Source organism: Microcaecilia unicolor, chromosome 11, assembly GCF_901765095.1.
Source record: "Microcaecilia unicolor chromosome 11, aMicUni1.1, whole genome shotgun sequence".
NCBI classification, from domain to species: domain Eukaryota; kingdom Metazoa; phylum Chordata; class Amphibia; order Gymnophiona; family Siphonopidae; genus Microcaecilia; species Microcaecilia unicolor.
The window spans coordinates 77,993,274-78,007,474 of record NC_044041.1 but is presented as its reverse complement, the minus strand read 5'-3'; the positions used below and the strand labels follow the sequence as shown (position 1 = coordinate 78,007,474).

Below are 14,201 nucleotides of genomic sequence, written 5' to 3'. Positions count from 1 at the left end.
CCCCAATGATCAGCGTTAATAGCTTGCTTTAATTTGCATGCTATTAGTCTGATCATCAAGGCTTCATTTCCCAGCACTCTTCTGGCACTAATTTTACGGTTTTGTTTGGAACAGCATGGGGTTTTTGATCATCTGCCTGTTGGTGACCTGACTTTTAGGCAGGCTGCTAATCTCTGGATTATTTACTTTCTCTTCATGCAGGAAAGAATCTTTACACCAATGATTATGTGGCTATAAAACTGGTAAGCCCTCTCATTTCCTTTCTATATAGCTGGTTTGACTGGTTAGTCTTGTGCTTTGCCTGCATTAGTCCCATTCTATTGAATGAAGTGGGAAGTTGGGGGAGGGGGAAGATGACCAGCTCATGAGATTTGGGTGTGGAGGGAGACAAACTACTCACTGGTTCAGTGTATAAGCTGCAGCAGTCAATTAAGGTGATCAAATCTAAAACAATTTTCATTTTGCTTGAATGTTTGTTTTAGTAAAATGTTCACTGGTGTTGCTGTTAGTGTTAATAACCATGAGTGAAATCAAGAAGAGGTTATGGTGCATTTCTCTCTCCCCCCACTCACCAATATTGTGTTTTCAATTGGTTTTATGAAATGGTTTACACTTTGTTTAATAGAATTGTAAACTGCTATAGCACTAGTCTTTAGCAGTATATCAAGTAATCAAATCAAATTAAGCTGTTTAGCTGGGGAAGGAGGAGGAAGAAAAAGAACAACCAAAGGTAAAAAGAATGAAGTTGAGCAAAACAAGCCAAGAAATGGCCTAAACATTTTTTAAAAACTTCAGTGTCAGCCAAAGATTTCTACCCAGCCTTTCGCTTTCAACCCTTGCTAATGACATCCATAATCTTGCTTTGGTATGTGTCTGTCATAGTGCTGGTATTTCTCTCACTTCTGGTTTTTTTTTCTTTAAGCAAGAAAAGTATTGCTATTCCAGTGAGTTTGGACTAAAATGAGACTAGTAACATCACTAGGAAACAAAATATGGACGCCCCCATGTTAGCGAGTTTGTGTATTGAAGTATTGCCTAGAATTTGTTACATAGTGGCACTGAACAGGGTTACAGTCCAGATTGACAACAGTGTTCTTTCCGAGGATGTATGTCACAGGCACAAATGCCTCATTTAGAACATTTAGTTCCAAAAAGAGCTTATTTGATGTGGCTTTTAATGGTTCTGTGGCTTAGCTGAGCAGTTTATCTTGAGCTGAGCAAATTTTATTTTATTTTATTTTTTATTTTTGTTACATTTGTACCCCGCGCTTTCCCACTCATGGCAGGCTCAATGCGGCAGGCAATGGAGGGTTAAGTGACTTGCCCAGAGTCACAAGGAGCTGCCTGTGCTGGGAATCGAACTCAGTTCCCCAGGACCAAAGTCCACCACCCTAACCACTAGGCCACTCCTCCACTCAAGTCTTGATTTTAAAGTAAGAGAGGTAATAAACATATCACAGATTTGTTATAAAAATATAGCAGAAATAAACGCTAAAATAACAGTGGAATTTCCTACTCTTAAAATGGAAAAGGTTAATTGAGGGAAGAAAGCAACATGTGCTAGTTATTTTAATCCCCTCCCTTGGATAGTGTATGCCTGTCTTTAGCACCTAGTTTCTACATTAGATAATTTGCTTTGAAAATTATGTGCAGGTATGTGCAGTAAATATGTACCTATGTACTACAACACAGCATTGTGCATTGCGCGGGGTACAAATGTAACAACAACAACTTATCTTTACTAAAGAAGGGTGATTTTAGAAGGTACGGTTCTTTATTAAATTATGGACATAACCGTGATATGTGTACTTTGTGTTAGGCCTTTCTGTCTTTTAAATGGAGTTCTTTTCACTAAAGTTTATTTTAATATTTGTTGTACACTGAGATCAGAGTATAACACATTTTAATAAGCAATAAACAACAATAAACGATAAACATGCTGACAAGATCACACATGCTCAGATGTGCACTGCATGTATGCATTCTGGGAGTGTAGTTTAGGTGGAGTTTTATTTCTATAGCACAGAATACTTGCTGACATTTAGACATAGTTCTGAGACACACAAGCACCTCTTGACTTTTTTATAAATAGGGTTTCTATTCTTACATGTTTGTAAACTTGTGTTTATTTTTCAGTTTAAAGATGATTATTTTATTTTACTACAAAAACTGTATCAGTATTTTCATGCCACAGGTACTTGGGTACCTTTTCCAGTGCAATCATATATGTACTTCCTTAGCGTCCCAGTCACTCCAGTCTGTACAAGTGACTTGTGTGTGTTCCCTTTCCTACCAGAAGATGGAGGTAGAGAGCTGAAAATTCCAGTGAGATCATCTGTATCTAGACTGGTGCTCTACTGGAACTTTTCAGTATTTCTCTAGAAATAGTAAAGGTGTTCAGACTGGTGCTGGTCCTAGGCCTAGCTCTTTGGTCCTTTGGCCTAGATAGAACCATGGTTGAGCCAAACAGCCTCGCTTCTGCCCCTGGTTCATTAACCGGGTCTAGTCGAGCAGAGCTTGAACTCCGAAGCAGTCAGGCTCAAACCCCACAGGGTGTGTGGTTCCACATCCCCGCTCTCCTTGCTTGCCTGGGGGTGCCCTGCAGCTCTGAGTAGTCAAGGTCCTCCAAAAAAAAAGGTTAGGGATCTCGGCGTCCTAGCTTTATTTACCTGCTGCTCAGGAACATCAAGTTAAAAAAAAAAAAAAAAAGCACAAGCCTAATTTAGGGCTTTGAAAAAAGAGAAAAAGCAGCCACATCAGAAGCCGAGGAGGATGTGGACAGAGGCAGACTATATAGCTGGGCATGCTGGCTGCCAGATGCTGCACTTCCGGCAGAAACCAGCAGCTCTGCTGGTTCCCATTGCCCGGCTTGTGGGTAAGCAGTTTAGTGAAAATGGCCCTGGGGAGGGTCAGGGTGGCCTGCAATCTCAAGGGCTGGATGGAAACGGCAGCTACTTTCTCCTCAGCAGTCCCTGAGAGAGGATCTGGGGGGTACTCATTAAGCAGTCTCTTACATTAGACAGTGCCACTTCTGGGCACTTGGTGGGGGAGGGGGATTTCAGGGGTGAAGCACCTTCTGGGGCCATTTCCAATTGAATGGAAATGGCTCAGAGTGGGTTTATGCCAGATAGAGCCCGCGTGCAATGTTTCCTCAAAGACAGAGCTCATGAGCAATTTGCTCATACATTTTAGGAGCGTCGCTCACAGATTTTTCATGGTTGCTCACAAACATGTTTTTTTGCGCTATTTACATAAATGCATTTCTAATACTGGTGCTCAAAAATTTAGTTTTTAAAACTTGTTGCTCACACACAAAAAAATTTGCCACACCAGTCCAGGAAATGTTGCCCACATGTGCCTTTCCTACTGGAAGATTCTGTGTTGGATGCAAATTCGAACCAAGAACCTCCCCATGTGAAGGAGATGCACTCCCTGATCATTGAGCTATTTTGGCTGGAAGAATTCCCTAGCCTCATTGATGCCATCAGTGGGGTGGGGGGAGCAGGCATTGCAGCTGTCTTCTGTCTCGGCACTGGAGCCAGATGAATGGGACCCACTGCCTTAACAGCCCTTTCCCCCTCTACATAGTGGTCATGCGCATAATGGTCACGGAGTAGGAAACCCCGGAGGGGACCTTAAAAGGGGCAAAGATCCTCTAGAGGCTCTATTCCCTGCTGCTCACTGTTCTTTTGGCACCAGCAGCTCCCTGATTCCCTGGAGATGGCATATTTTGGAGTCCAGAGCTGCCTTTCTGGCAAATGTCTTATACAACTTGATTTATATTTCTTCTCAATCAGTTGTCTCAGTGGTCATGGCCAGGAGGTGTCTGTGGCTCCACCGCTGGTTGGCTCCTTAGCCAGCAAAATAACATGCTGGAGCCATTTTGCACTAGGTGCCCCATCAGACTCTCAAGAGGACCCCCCCCCCCGACCCAAAGTGGAGTGGGTGGTGGTTCCCCCCACCCCCACCCATGGGTTCTCCCAGCACAGGAACCTGCTGGTGCTGCTCTAGGAGCAGAGAAGGGGAAGAAACAACATGGCTGCTGTTCCCACCAAACCACAGGACCATGCCAGAAAGCCTTCACGGAGGGAAGCCTCCCAAGCTCTGAGGTAGCAGATTCCCTGGGGGCCATGCCTTCGGTGGCAACGCACTCCAAGCTGAAGAAACCCCTGAGGGGCTCAACCTGGGTGCAGCTGGTGTTGAGGGAGCCAGATGAAGCCACTGTCCCCTGGGAACCCAGTTTGTTATCCCTGTAGATAGAGGTAGAGGTGCACTGATGGAGTGCAGAAGGAGGAGCACTTGTTGGTGGTATACCTTTTCTGGCAGAAGGAGCTTCCAGGTCTCATTGATGGGACTCGGAGCATCTCTCCAGCGTCTCGCAGAAGTCATCTTTGCCACTAATAACAGGGTCAGTACTAGTCTACCTGTGTCCCTCAGCCTGCCTTCATCCAACATAACTCCCAACAGGCACACCTCTGGGGATCCCCTCCAGTTCACACCTGTCCACTTAAGTAATATCCTATATAATAAAACTCACCCTCAACGTTCTGAGGACACTGACGTCACTGTCAGTTCCTCTGGGTACTTCCTTCCGGTTCGAAGGGTTCGTGGTGGTGAAGCCACCGAAATCACTGTGTTGGGGCCTCGCCCTTGCGTCAAGGGCGGAGCAATGGCATCAGTGGCTTCACAACCAACGACTCAGCACATTGAAGGTGGTGTTGGCGTGCGTTGAGGTCCGCAACAATGGCGGCCAGTGCCTTCACAACGCCGAAGGGGTGAGCAGGGGGGGGAGGTTCGGGAGGAAAACCTTGCTAGCGCCCGTTTCATTTGCGCCTGAAACAGGCATGTTTTACTAGTCATCCTATATTTCACCCAAACCTGTTTAGCTCTAGGGCATTCCAACCACACATGCTCATAACTTCCCCTGTTCCCAAGATTTCTCCCAACAATATCCACCATGGTCTATTGCAGAGCATGTATGTACCTCTCTTATGTCCAGTAAAGTCTGGTGGTTAGCATATATTGCATCTGCCTGTACAAAGTAACTGCCGAGCATTTGTGAGGGTATAAGTGAACATGTTTCCAAAATTCCTCCTGAGCCCCCAACCACTGTTTCCAAGAGATGATGTGCGATATAAAGGATTTTAAAAAAGAATTTGAAAAGATGCTTGCTGTAGAGGAAAAAACTCATAGCAAAAACGTTTTCAGTACATTAAAAGCAGAAAGCCTGTTCGGGAGTCTGTCAAGGAGTTAAAAGGAGCACTTGGGAGGGTAAGACCATAGCAGAGAAACTAAATGAGTTTTTTGCTTCAGTCTGTACTGAGGAGGATGTAAGTGAGCTACCTGTGTCAGAAATGGTGTTTAATGGTTACAACATGGGGGAGCTGAAAGAAATATCAGTGAACCCTGATGATGTAATAAGCCAATCTGACAAATTTAAAGTGTGTCAAATCATCTGGACCAGATAGTATACACTGCAGGTTACTGAAAACTCAAAGATAAAATTAAGATTGGAAGGTGGCCAATTTAACAACAATTATTAAAAAGAGTTCTAGGAGGGGTCACATAATGCTGTGAACAGCAGAGGGTGTTTGTGTCTGGACTTGCTATGGTATTCCCCGCCCCCACCCCCACCCCCCCCTAAATATTTTCTCTAACATTGGATTTCACCTACCTCCTTGTGGGGGATGTCTTCTGATAGTTGTATGGACAAATATATTACGAAGTCATTGGATGTTATGGTGGCTAAAACTTGAAAGAAAGAAAAGGACCAAAATAAGTTGCCTGATGAGAAGATGGTGGAACTGCAGCCAGGCCTGTAGGGGCCTACTTCAGAACCTTTAATATCGGAGCACACTGCGGCAGTGGTAAAGGCACTGGATCCTAGATTTGAAAACTGTCTTCTCCAATAAACAGTGTGTGTCAATTAATGTCAGAACTTTCTAAAAGAACTGGGGAATTTAGAATGTTGAGTGTCTACATTGAGGTCGATGTGCAGTCCTTTGGCACTGAATTCAAAACGCTTGTTAAATAGGTAATAGAGCACACAGCCACGCTGGATGATCTGGAAAACAGATCTTAACATTTTGTCAGCTTTCCAGAGTCTATCATGGATCAGCACCTGTTGCCAGAGTTGGAGCATTGGATTATGGCCACCTTCCTGACTACGGTTACAGCAGGGCCAAATACAGCTTGAGCGGGTGCACTGCCTATGTCAGCAGCAGGAGGGTGAGGTGAAGTCCCAAGCATTTATCACTAAGTTCCATAATTTTGCTCAGAAAATGGAGCTAATGCGCTGCTATAAGCTCAAAAGTGATAAGGTTCAGTATGAAGGCCTTCCCATCCATATTTTTCAGGATTATTCTGTGGCACTCACGAAAAAAAAAGAAAGGCCTTTGTCCCATTGTATGCTAAGTTCAATGCGAAGCGTTTGAGATTTATGCTGCTGTAGCCTGCTCTGCTTAAAGTGCACAGAGAAGGCCACAGGAATATATTTGATTCTCCAGACAAAGCCGTGGAGTGGATTAACTTGGAGGATACATCAGGGGCTGTTACAGCGACTACCTGATAAACAACATGGGAAGAAACACTTCTTGGTTCCTTTTATCGCTGGCAAGAAAGGACCTGTTTGACTGATAGTGAAAGAGATGCACTGTCTCTGTATTATGAGACACTCCCATATTAGTGAAGGGAAATCTTGCCTCACCAATCTACTGCTTTTCTTTGAAGGAGAGAACAAACGTGGATAAAAGTGAGCCGGTCAATATTGTGTACCTGGATTTTCAAAAGGTGTTTGAAAAAGTACCTCATGAAAGACTCCAGAAGAAATTGGAGAGTCATGGGATAGCAGGTAGTGTTCTATTGTGGATTAAAAACTGGTTAAAAGATAGAAAACAGAGAGTAAGGTAAATGGTCAGTATTCTCAATGGAGAAGGGTAGATAGGGGCATAGCCAGACTTCGCAGTGGGAGGGTGCCAGAGCCTGAAGTGGGGGGGGCATATTTTAGTCTGCTGCCTTGCCGCTCCCCCCCCCCCCCCTCCCACACACAGCAGCAAATACCTTTGCTGGCGGGGGTCCCCAACCCCTGCCAGCTGAAGCCTTCTTCAGTACCAGTCTCCGGCGCCAGTGCCACTACGTTCCCTGCCTGCTTTTTCTTCCTCTTCACGTCCTGCATGTTCCTTTAAGTGAAACTGAGCATATGTACTTACGAGACTGGGAATCTAAATGGCAGATGACGTTTAATGTGAGCAAGTTCAATGTGATGCATGTGGGAAAGAGGAACCTGAATTATAGCTACATAATGCAAGGTTCTACATTAGGAGTCATTGACCACGAAAAGGATCTACATGTGTCATCTTTGATGATACGTTGAAACTCTCTGCTCAGTGTGTGGCGGCGGCTAAGAAAGCAAATAGAATGTTAGGTATTATTAGGAAAGGAATGGAAAACAGAAATGAGGATATTATAATGTATCGCTCAATTGTGAGACCGATATTGTGCTCAATTCTGGTCACCGCTTCTCAAAAAGGATATAGTGAAATTAGAAAAGGTACAGAAAAGGGCGACGAAAATGATAAAGGGGATGGGACGACTTCCCTGTGAGGAAAGACTAAAGCAGCTAGGGCTCTTCAGCTTGGAGAAAAGACGGCTGAGGGGACATACAATAGAGGTCTATAAAATGAGTGGAGTGGAACGGGTAGACGTGAATCGCTTGTTTACTCTTTCCAAAAATACTAGCTCTAGGGGGCACGCAATGAAGCTACTAAGTAGTAAATTTAAAACAAATCAGAGAAAATATTTCTTCACTCATCGTGTAATTAAACTCTGGAATTCATTGCAGTTAGCTTAGCAGGGTTTATAAAAGGTTTGGGTGGCTTCCTAAAGGAGAAGTTCATAGACCATTATTAAAATGGACTTGGGGAAAATCCACTGCTTATTTCTAGGATAAGTATCATAAAATGTATTGTACTTTTTTGGGATCTTGCCAGGTACTTGTGACCTGGATTGGCCACTGTTGGAAACAGGATGCTGGGCTTGGTGGACCTTCAGTCTGTTCCAGTATGGCAAGACTTATGTATATGGCAGTTCAAGCTAAGCGTATTTTTCAGGGTATATTATCATTGGAAAAGAAATATAGAGTAGCTAAGTTGCACTTCGTTAAATATCCCACCACAGTGGCAAAAGAGTCTTTAGAATCTATACAAACAGCACTTAACTCTCTTATTCATGAATATACCAAAAAGATGTTATTTTATCACAAATATAAATACCACTGTTTTGACAATAAATCTGCAGGCTTTTGGCTAGGGTCAGAAAAACCTGGCAGGGGTCTAGATAAATTTCTAATTTAGTTAATGCTAGAGAGGAGCATAGTCATTATACAGAGGAGATTGGAAAATTAGGTTCTTACCATGATAATTTTCTTTCCTTTAGTCATAGCAGATGAAGCCATTACGTATGGGTTGTGTCCATCAACCAGCAGGGGGAGATAGAGAGCACTCAACTTTTCTCAGTGCCTCATGGCCAGCTAGCTCCACTGCCTCTTCAGTATTTGAAGCTTCCAAAGCAGTATGGCAAACCGCAATGGGAATAACATGAATTTTCCTCACAGCGAACGATGGCTCCTTAACAAGGGCATGAACTCAATAAAGGAGGGAATGAACTCATCCTCCTGGAGGGAATAAACTCGTCCTCCACTTTGTATAAACGGAGGGAATACTTGCATCCTCCTGGAGGGAATAAACTCATCCTCCCAAATCATGAACTGGAGGGAATGAACTCATCCTCCTATAACTGTAACAAGAATCCTGAAGTCTGTTTTACGACTCCCCAAGGAAGGAATATAACTTCAGGAAACAAGAACAGCACCTAAAATCAGAATCACTGCAATACAGACAATCATACAGGGAGGGCTCATGGCTTCATCTGCTATGACTAAAGGAAAGAAAATTATCATGGTAAGAACCTCATTTTCCTTTCCTTGTCATCAAGCAGATGAAGCCATTACGTATGGGATGTAACAAAGCAATCCCTAAATAGGGTGGGAACAAGCCACACCACGCGCTAGCACCTGTGCTCCAAAAAGCGCATCCCTCTTGGCAGCCACATCCAGCCTGTAATGTCGGGCGAAAGAGAGCTTAGAAGCCCATGTTGCAGCACTGCAAATCTCCTGAAGAGATAGTGCTCCAGTTTCTGCCCAGGAAGAGGAAATCGCTCTTGTGGAATGTGCCTTAAAGGCTTCAGGCGGAGCCCGGCCAGACAGCAGATATGCTGAAAAGATAGCTTCTTTGAGCCAACGGGCAATAGTGGCTTTAGACGCTGAAGACCCTCTGTGAGGACCTGCAAACAGCACAAAAAGATGATCAGAGGTCCTGAAAGCATTTGTAATTCGCAGATACTGCAACAGAGTCCTGCGCACATCCAAAAGGTGCAACTGCCCAAATGAACCTGGAAACTCCTCCTCAACAAAGGAGGGAAGAAAAACAGGCTGGTTTAGGTGAAACACTGAAACCACCTTAGGCATGAAGGAAGGCACGGTCCGAACCGTGACCCCTGACTCTGAGAATTGCAGAAAAGGGTCTCTACAGGACAGCGCCTGGAGCTCTGACACCCGTCTTGCCGAGGTAATGGCCACTAAAAAGACGGCCTTCGGTGTAATTCTTTCTCTGAAGCACGCCAAAGCGGTTCAAAGGGAGCCCCCTGAAGGGCCTTCAATATTAAACCCAGGTTCCAAGCTGGACAATTTTGCCCGCAGGGGAGGACGGAGCCGAAGCACCCCTCTAAGAAACCGTGCCACATCTGGATGAGCAGCTAAGGACACGCCTTCAACCTTGCCACACAGGGAGGCCAATGCTGCCACTTGCACCCGCAGGGAATTATAGGCCAAGCCTTTGTGTACACCATCCTGCAAAAAGTCCAGAATCAGCAAGAGAGGAGCCCACAACGGAGAAAGCGCTCTTGAAACACACCAGACTTCAAACTGGCGCCAAATCCTGGCATAAGCCACGGAAGTGGAGAGCTTATGGGCCTGCAGGAGAGTGGAAATTACCTTATTTGAGTAGCCTATCTCTCAATTGCGCCCTCTCAATCGCCATGCCATAAGACCAAAGCGGCAGGTGTCCTCCATGGCCACCGGCCCCTGTGACAACAGGTGCGGAACCAGAGGTAACTGAAAGGGAGCCTTCAACAGCATCTGTCGGAGGTTCGCATACCAAGGCCTCCTGGGCCAATCCGGGGCGATGAGCACCACTTCTCCTGGATGCAGCCGAATCCGCAGGAGCACTCGCCCTATCAAGGGCCACGGAGGGAAGACATACAGCAAGCCCAAGGGCCAGGGTTGAGCCAAGGCATCCAACCCGGCAGAGCGAGGATCCCTCCATCTGCTGAAGAAGCACGGGACTTTGGCATTGGAACTGGTCGCCATTAGATCCATCACTGGCTTGCCCCATTTGGCACATATCTGCAGGAATACATCGTCTGCTAGTTTCCACTCCGCTGGGTCGATCTGATGCCTGCTTAGATAGTCGGCTTGCACATTACTCTGACCTGCAATGTGAGCTGCTGACAGGGACTGTAGATGCAGCTCGGCCCAGTGGCAAATTTGTTTGGCCTGTGCGGCTAGAGCTCTGCACTGAGTGCCGCCTTGTCGATTTATGTAGGCCACTGCTGTCGTGTTGTCTGACATCACTCGGACAGCCAATCAGGGCCACTTGAAAGGCCAGAAGAGCCAGAAACACCGCTTTCAACTCCAGGCGGTTGATAGACCACTCCGACTCGTCTGATGTCCACAGACCCTGGGCATGCTTCCCCTGGCAATGTGCGCCCCAGCCCTTCAGGTTGGCATCTGTCACCACTAGGCACCAATCGGGGAGCACTAGCGGCATTCCCCGCCGCAATATGCTGTCCGAGAGCCACCACTCCATACTGAGGCGGGCCGCAGGGAGCCAAGAAAGTCTGCACTGATAATCCTGAGATACTGGAGACCATCGTTGAAGTAGAAAATACTGTAGAGGTCTCAGGTGCGCTCTTGCCCATGGCACCACTTCCAAGGTGGCCGTCATCGATCCCAACAGCTGGACAATGTCCCAAGCTCGTGGGCGGGGCATCCTCAGGAGCCAGACAGACCTGATTCTGAAGCTTGTACCGCCTTTGTTCGGGAAGAAACACATAGCCCGAGGCTGTGTCGAACCTGGCCCCCAAATATTCTAGAGATTGCGAGGGGTCAGGTAACTTTTGGCCATATTGACGACCCAGCCCAGAGATTGAAGGACTGAAACCACTCTGGCTGTAGCGAGATGACTCTCTCTGAGTCTGCTCTGATGTGCCAGTCGTCTAGGTACGGGTGAACCCGCATACCCTCTCGCCTGAGAAAGGCAGCTACTACTACCATTACCTTGGAGAAGGTTCAGGGAGCTGTGGCGAGGCCAAAAGGCAAGGCCCGAAACTGGAAATGTTTTCCCAACACCGCCTAAAACGTCACGATCGCAGGCCCACCCCAGAGGAGTCGGAAAACACTCGTACCTCACTAGACCGAGTATCACAGCTCCGGTCCTGCAGAAGAATCTGAAGAAAAAAAAACCCTCTTTTCCAAGATCGCTGCACTAAAGCGCGACACAACTTTAATTATTTATTTATTTTTATGCTGTGAGGAAAGCAGAGGCAAAAGAGGTAAATAAAAACACTCTGGAGGCTCAGATAAGTGGGAAAGGCGAACCAATGTGCCTGCATCCACTGAGTGGGAAAGGACAGGGAAAAGCAAGCTAATATGTCCACATCCACGGGGGCATGGGTAAGGCAGGGAAAGGGCTGACCTATGTGCCTTCAAAGTGAAGCTGCTATAGCCTCTAACACCCCGGCTAACAACTGGCAAGCCAGGAGCCACCCCCAGGCAGATTTTTGATGGAGCTCGAAGAAGCTGCAGCCATCCTGCTTAGGGAGATAGAGAATACTGAAGAGGCAGTGGAGCTAGCTGGCCATGAGGCACTGAGAAAAGTTGAGTGCTCTCTATCTCCCCCTGCCGGTTGATGGACACAACCCATACGTAATGGCTTCATCTGCTTGATGACAAGGAAAGCTAATATATTTCTAGAGCATTTTAAACTCACATATGCCTCCCAGCAGGAACCCCCCCCCCCCCCCCCCCCCCCGCTCCACATATACATACACACGTTATTAGGATTGCTTTTATCTATTTAATGATTATAATAAATATTATTTCTGCTTTGATTTGGTCTGGTTTACTGCAGGAATTAGACTCATTTGTTGCTTTCTTTGGTTAGAAAAACTTACGCAGAAGCATTGTCTCCTCCTCCTTCCTGCTGGTATATCCAACCATCCTTCTGGCTATTGCCAACGCCTTATTTACCTGTTGTGCAACCTTTCTTCTTAGTTCTCTGGTGTGAAAGCTTTTTTTTTTCTTTCTTGAATTTAACAATTATACAATAAACTTTCTGCTTCTTTATTTCCAAACTCCTTCTGTTAAAAAGCTGAGGCCTGCTCTCCTTCTGATAGGCAGGATATAAACCTAATAAATGAAATGAAATTATCTAGATCAATCACTTATTTCCTCTTTCTTTCCATGCCCCTACGAAACACAAGGAACCTATAAAATCCAGAGCTCCGCAGCTACATCTGGAATATCGGTTTTACAAACAGCTTGGCAATTCAGGTGAGGTTTAAGAAGAAAGAATGATCAGTTGGTTAATTTAACAATAAGCAGTATAAGGGGATTTAAAGTTGATGGTGTTTGAGTTGCATGTTGGTGACAGATGGGGATGGAACTTTAAGATTTCCTTCATTATCCAGGCTCCATTGAATCATGCCTTTGAGACTATTCCCTGCTTAATTCCCATGATATGCATGCTCATGCACTATGGGCCTGTCCTCTGCTGTGTATAATTCTGTCAGTTGTGAGTCTCTTGTCTTTTGTTCCCATAGAAGGTATCCCTCAGGTGTACTACTTTGGGCCATGTGGAAAGTACAATGCCATGGTGCTGGAACTGCTGGGGCCCAGCCTGGAGGACCTGTTTGATCTGTGCGATCGGATATTCACACTGAAAACGGTGCTCATGATAGCGATCCAGCTGGTGAGTCTGCTACCTTGCTTTTGCACAAGTTCTAGTTTGTTTTTGTGTAAATGAGTAAAATTCTGACACATGTGGGTCTATCTGAAAGACTACCTGGTCCTCAGATAACACAAGGAGAGGGTTGCCATTGACAGTTAACTTCTTCTTTACTATTAGTGTCCTTAATTTACTGCTAATACATAACAGGAAGAAAGGCAGCATGATGGAAGCTGAGAGAGAGAGCAAAGCAGGGCAAGCGAATAAGAGCCTGCTCTTTTTAGTGTGTGTGTGTTACAGAAGGACAGCGCACATATTTGCATATTAGCTCTGTATCCTATGCTTTTTAGATATATGGCACTATTCCAGTTTTTCAGGGTTGACTCATGATTCTACAGAGTCCAGTTTTATCTACTTCTTAGTGTATGTTGCTGGTGATTTAACAGAGGCTCAGCAATGGTCCATTGATTTCTGTTTGGGCTACCACTGTCGGAACTTTTGAACAGATTCAGAAATGGCAAGTGTTCTTTTGCCCATCATGTTGCACAGCCATAAGAATTTCTAACTTGCATTCAGTGGAAAATTCGTAACTGTTTTATTTTGTCTTTACATGAATTTACAGATTACACGGATGGAGTATGTACACACAAAGAGTCTAATATACCGAGACGTGAAGCCAGAGAACTTCCTGGTGGGGCGTCCGGGGAGTAAGCGGCAGCATACCATTCATATCATTGACTTTGGACTGGCTAAAGAATATATTGACCCTGAGACCAAAAAACACATCCCATACCGAGAGCACAAGAGCTTGACTGGGACCGCACGATACATGAGTATAAACACACACCTGGGGAAAGGTAAGTCTTTGGCACCCCTGGGATATGTTACACCTGGGGAAAGATAAGTCATTGGCACCCCTGGGATACTACTATTTATCTGCTGCACTCTCCTGGAAAGCAGGACCCTGCTGACTGTCTACAGACCTGTGACTTCTCCAGCAACTGATACAGCCCCCTAAAAAGTCATGGATAAAGAAGATCTTGAGACCTTTGTGCTGAGATTAAAGCAGGGAGTGAACTTGGCTCTCCTATTGCCCTGAGAGGTTGTCTCTCTCCTCTCCCCAGCCCATTGCTTTCTGCT

At 45.6% G+C, this 14,201-nt stretch overlaps 1 protein-coding gene across 4 annotated transcripts in view; it reads left to right on the top strand.

The window, feature by feature from the left end:
• Positions 1 to 14,201, top strand: part of CSNK1G2 (casein kinase 1 gamma 2) — a 146,412-nt gene that overhangs the window by 75,069 nt on the left and 57,142 nt on the right. For all 4 annotated transcript variants that reach the window (XM_030217723.1, XM_030217722.1, XM_030217725.1 and 1 more), the window contains exons 3-6: positions 202 to 242; positions 12,598 to 12,667; positions 12,937 to 13,085; positions 13,684 to 13,918. In XM_030217723.1, coding sequence (XP_030073583.1) covers positions 202 to 242; positions 12,598 to 12,667; positions 12,937 to 13,085; positions 13,684 to 13,918 — 495 coding nt within the window. The remainder of the gene's footprint in view (positions 1 to 201; positions 243 to 12,597; positions 12,668 to 12,936; positions 13,086 to 13,683; positions 13,919 to 14,201) is intronic.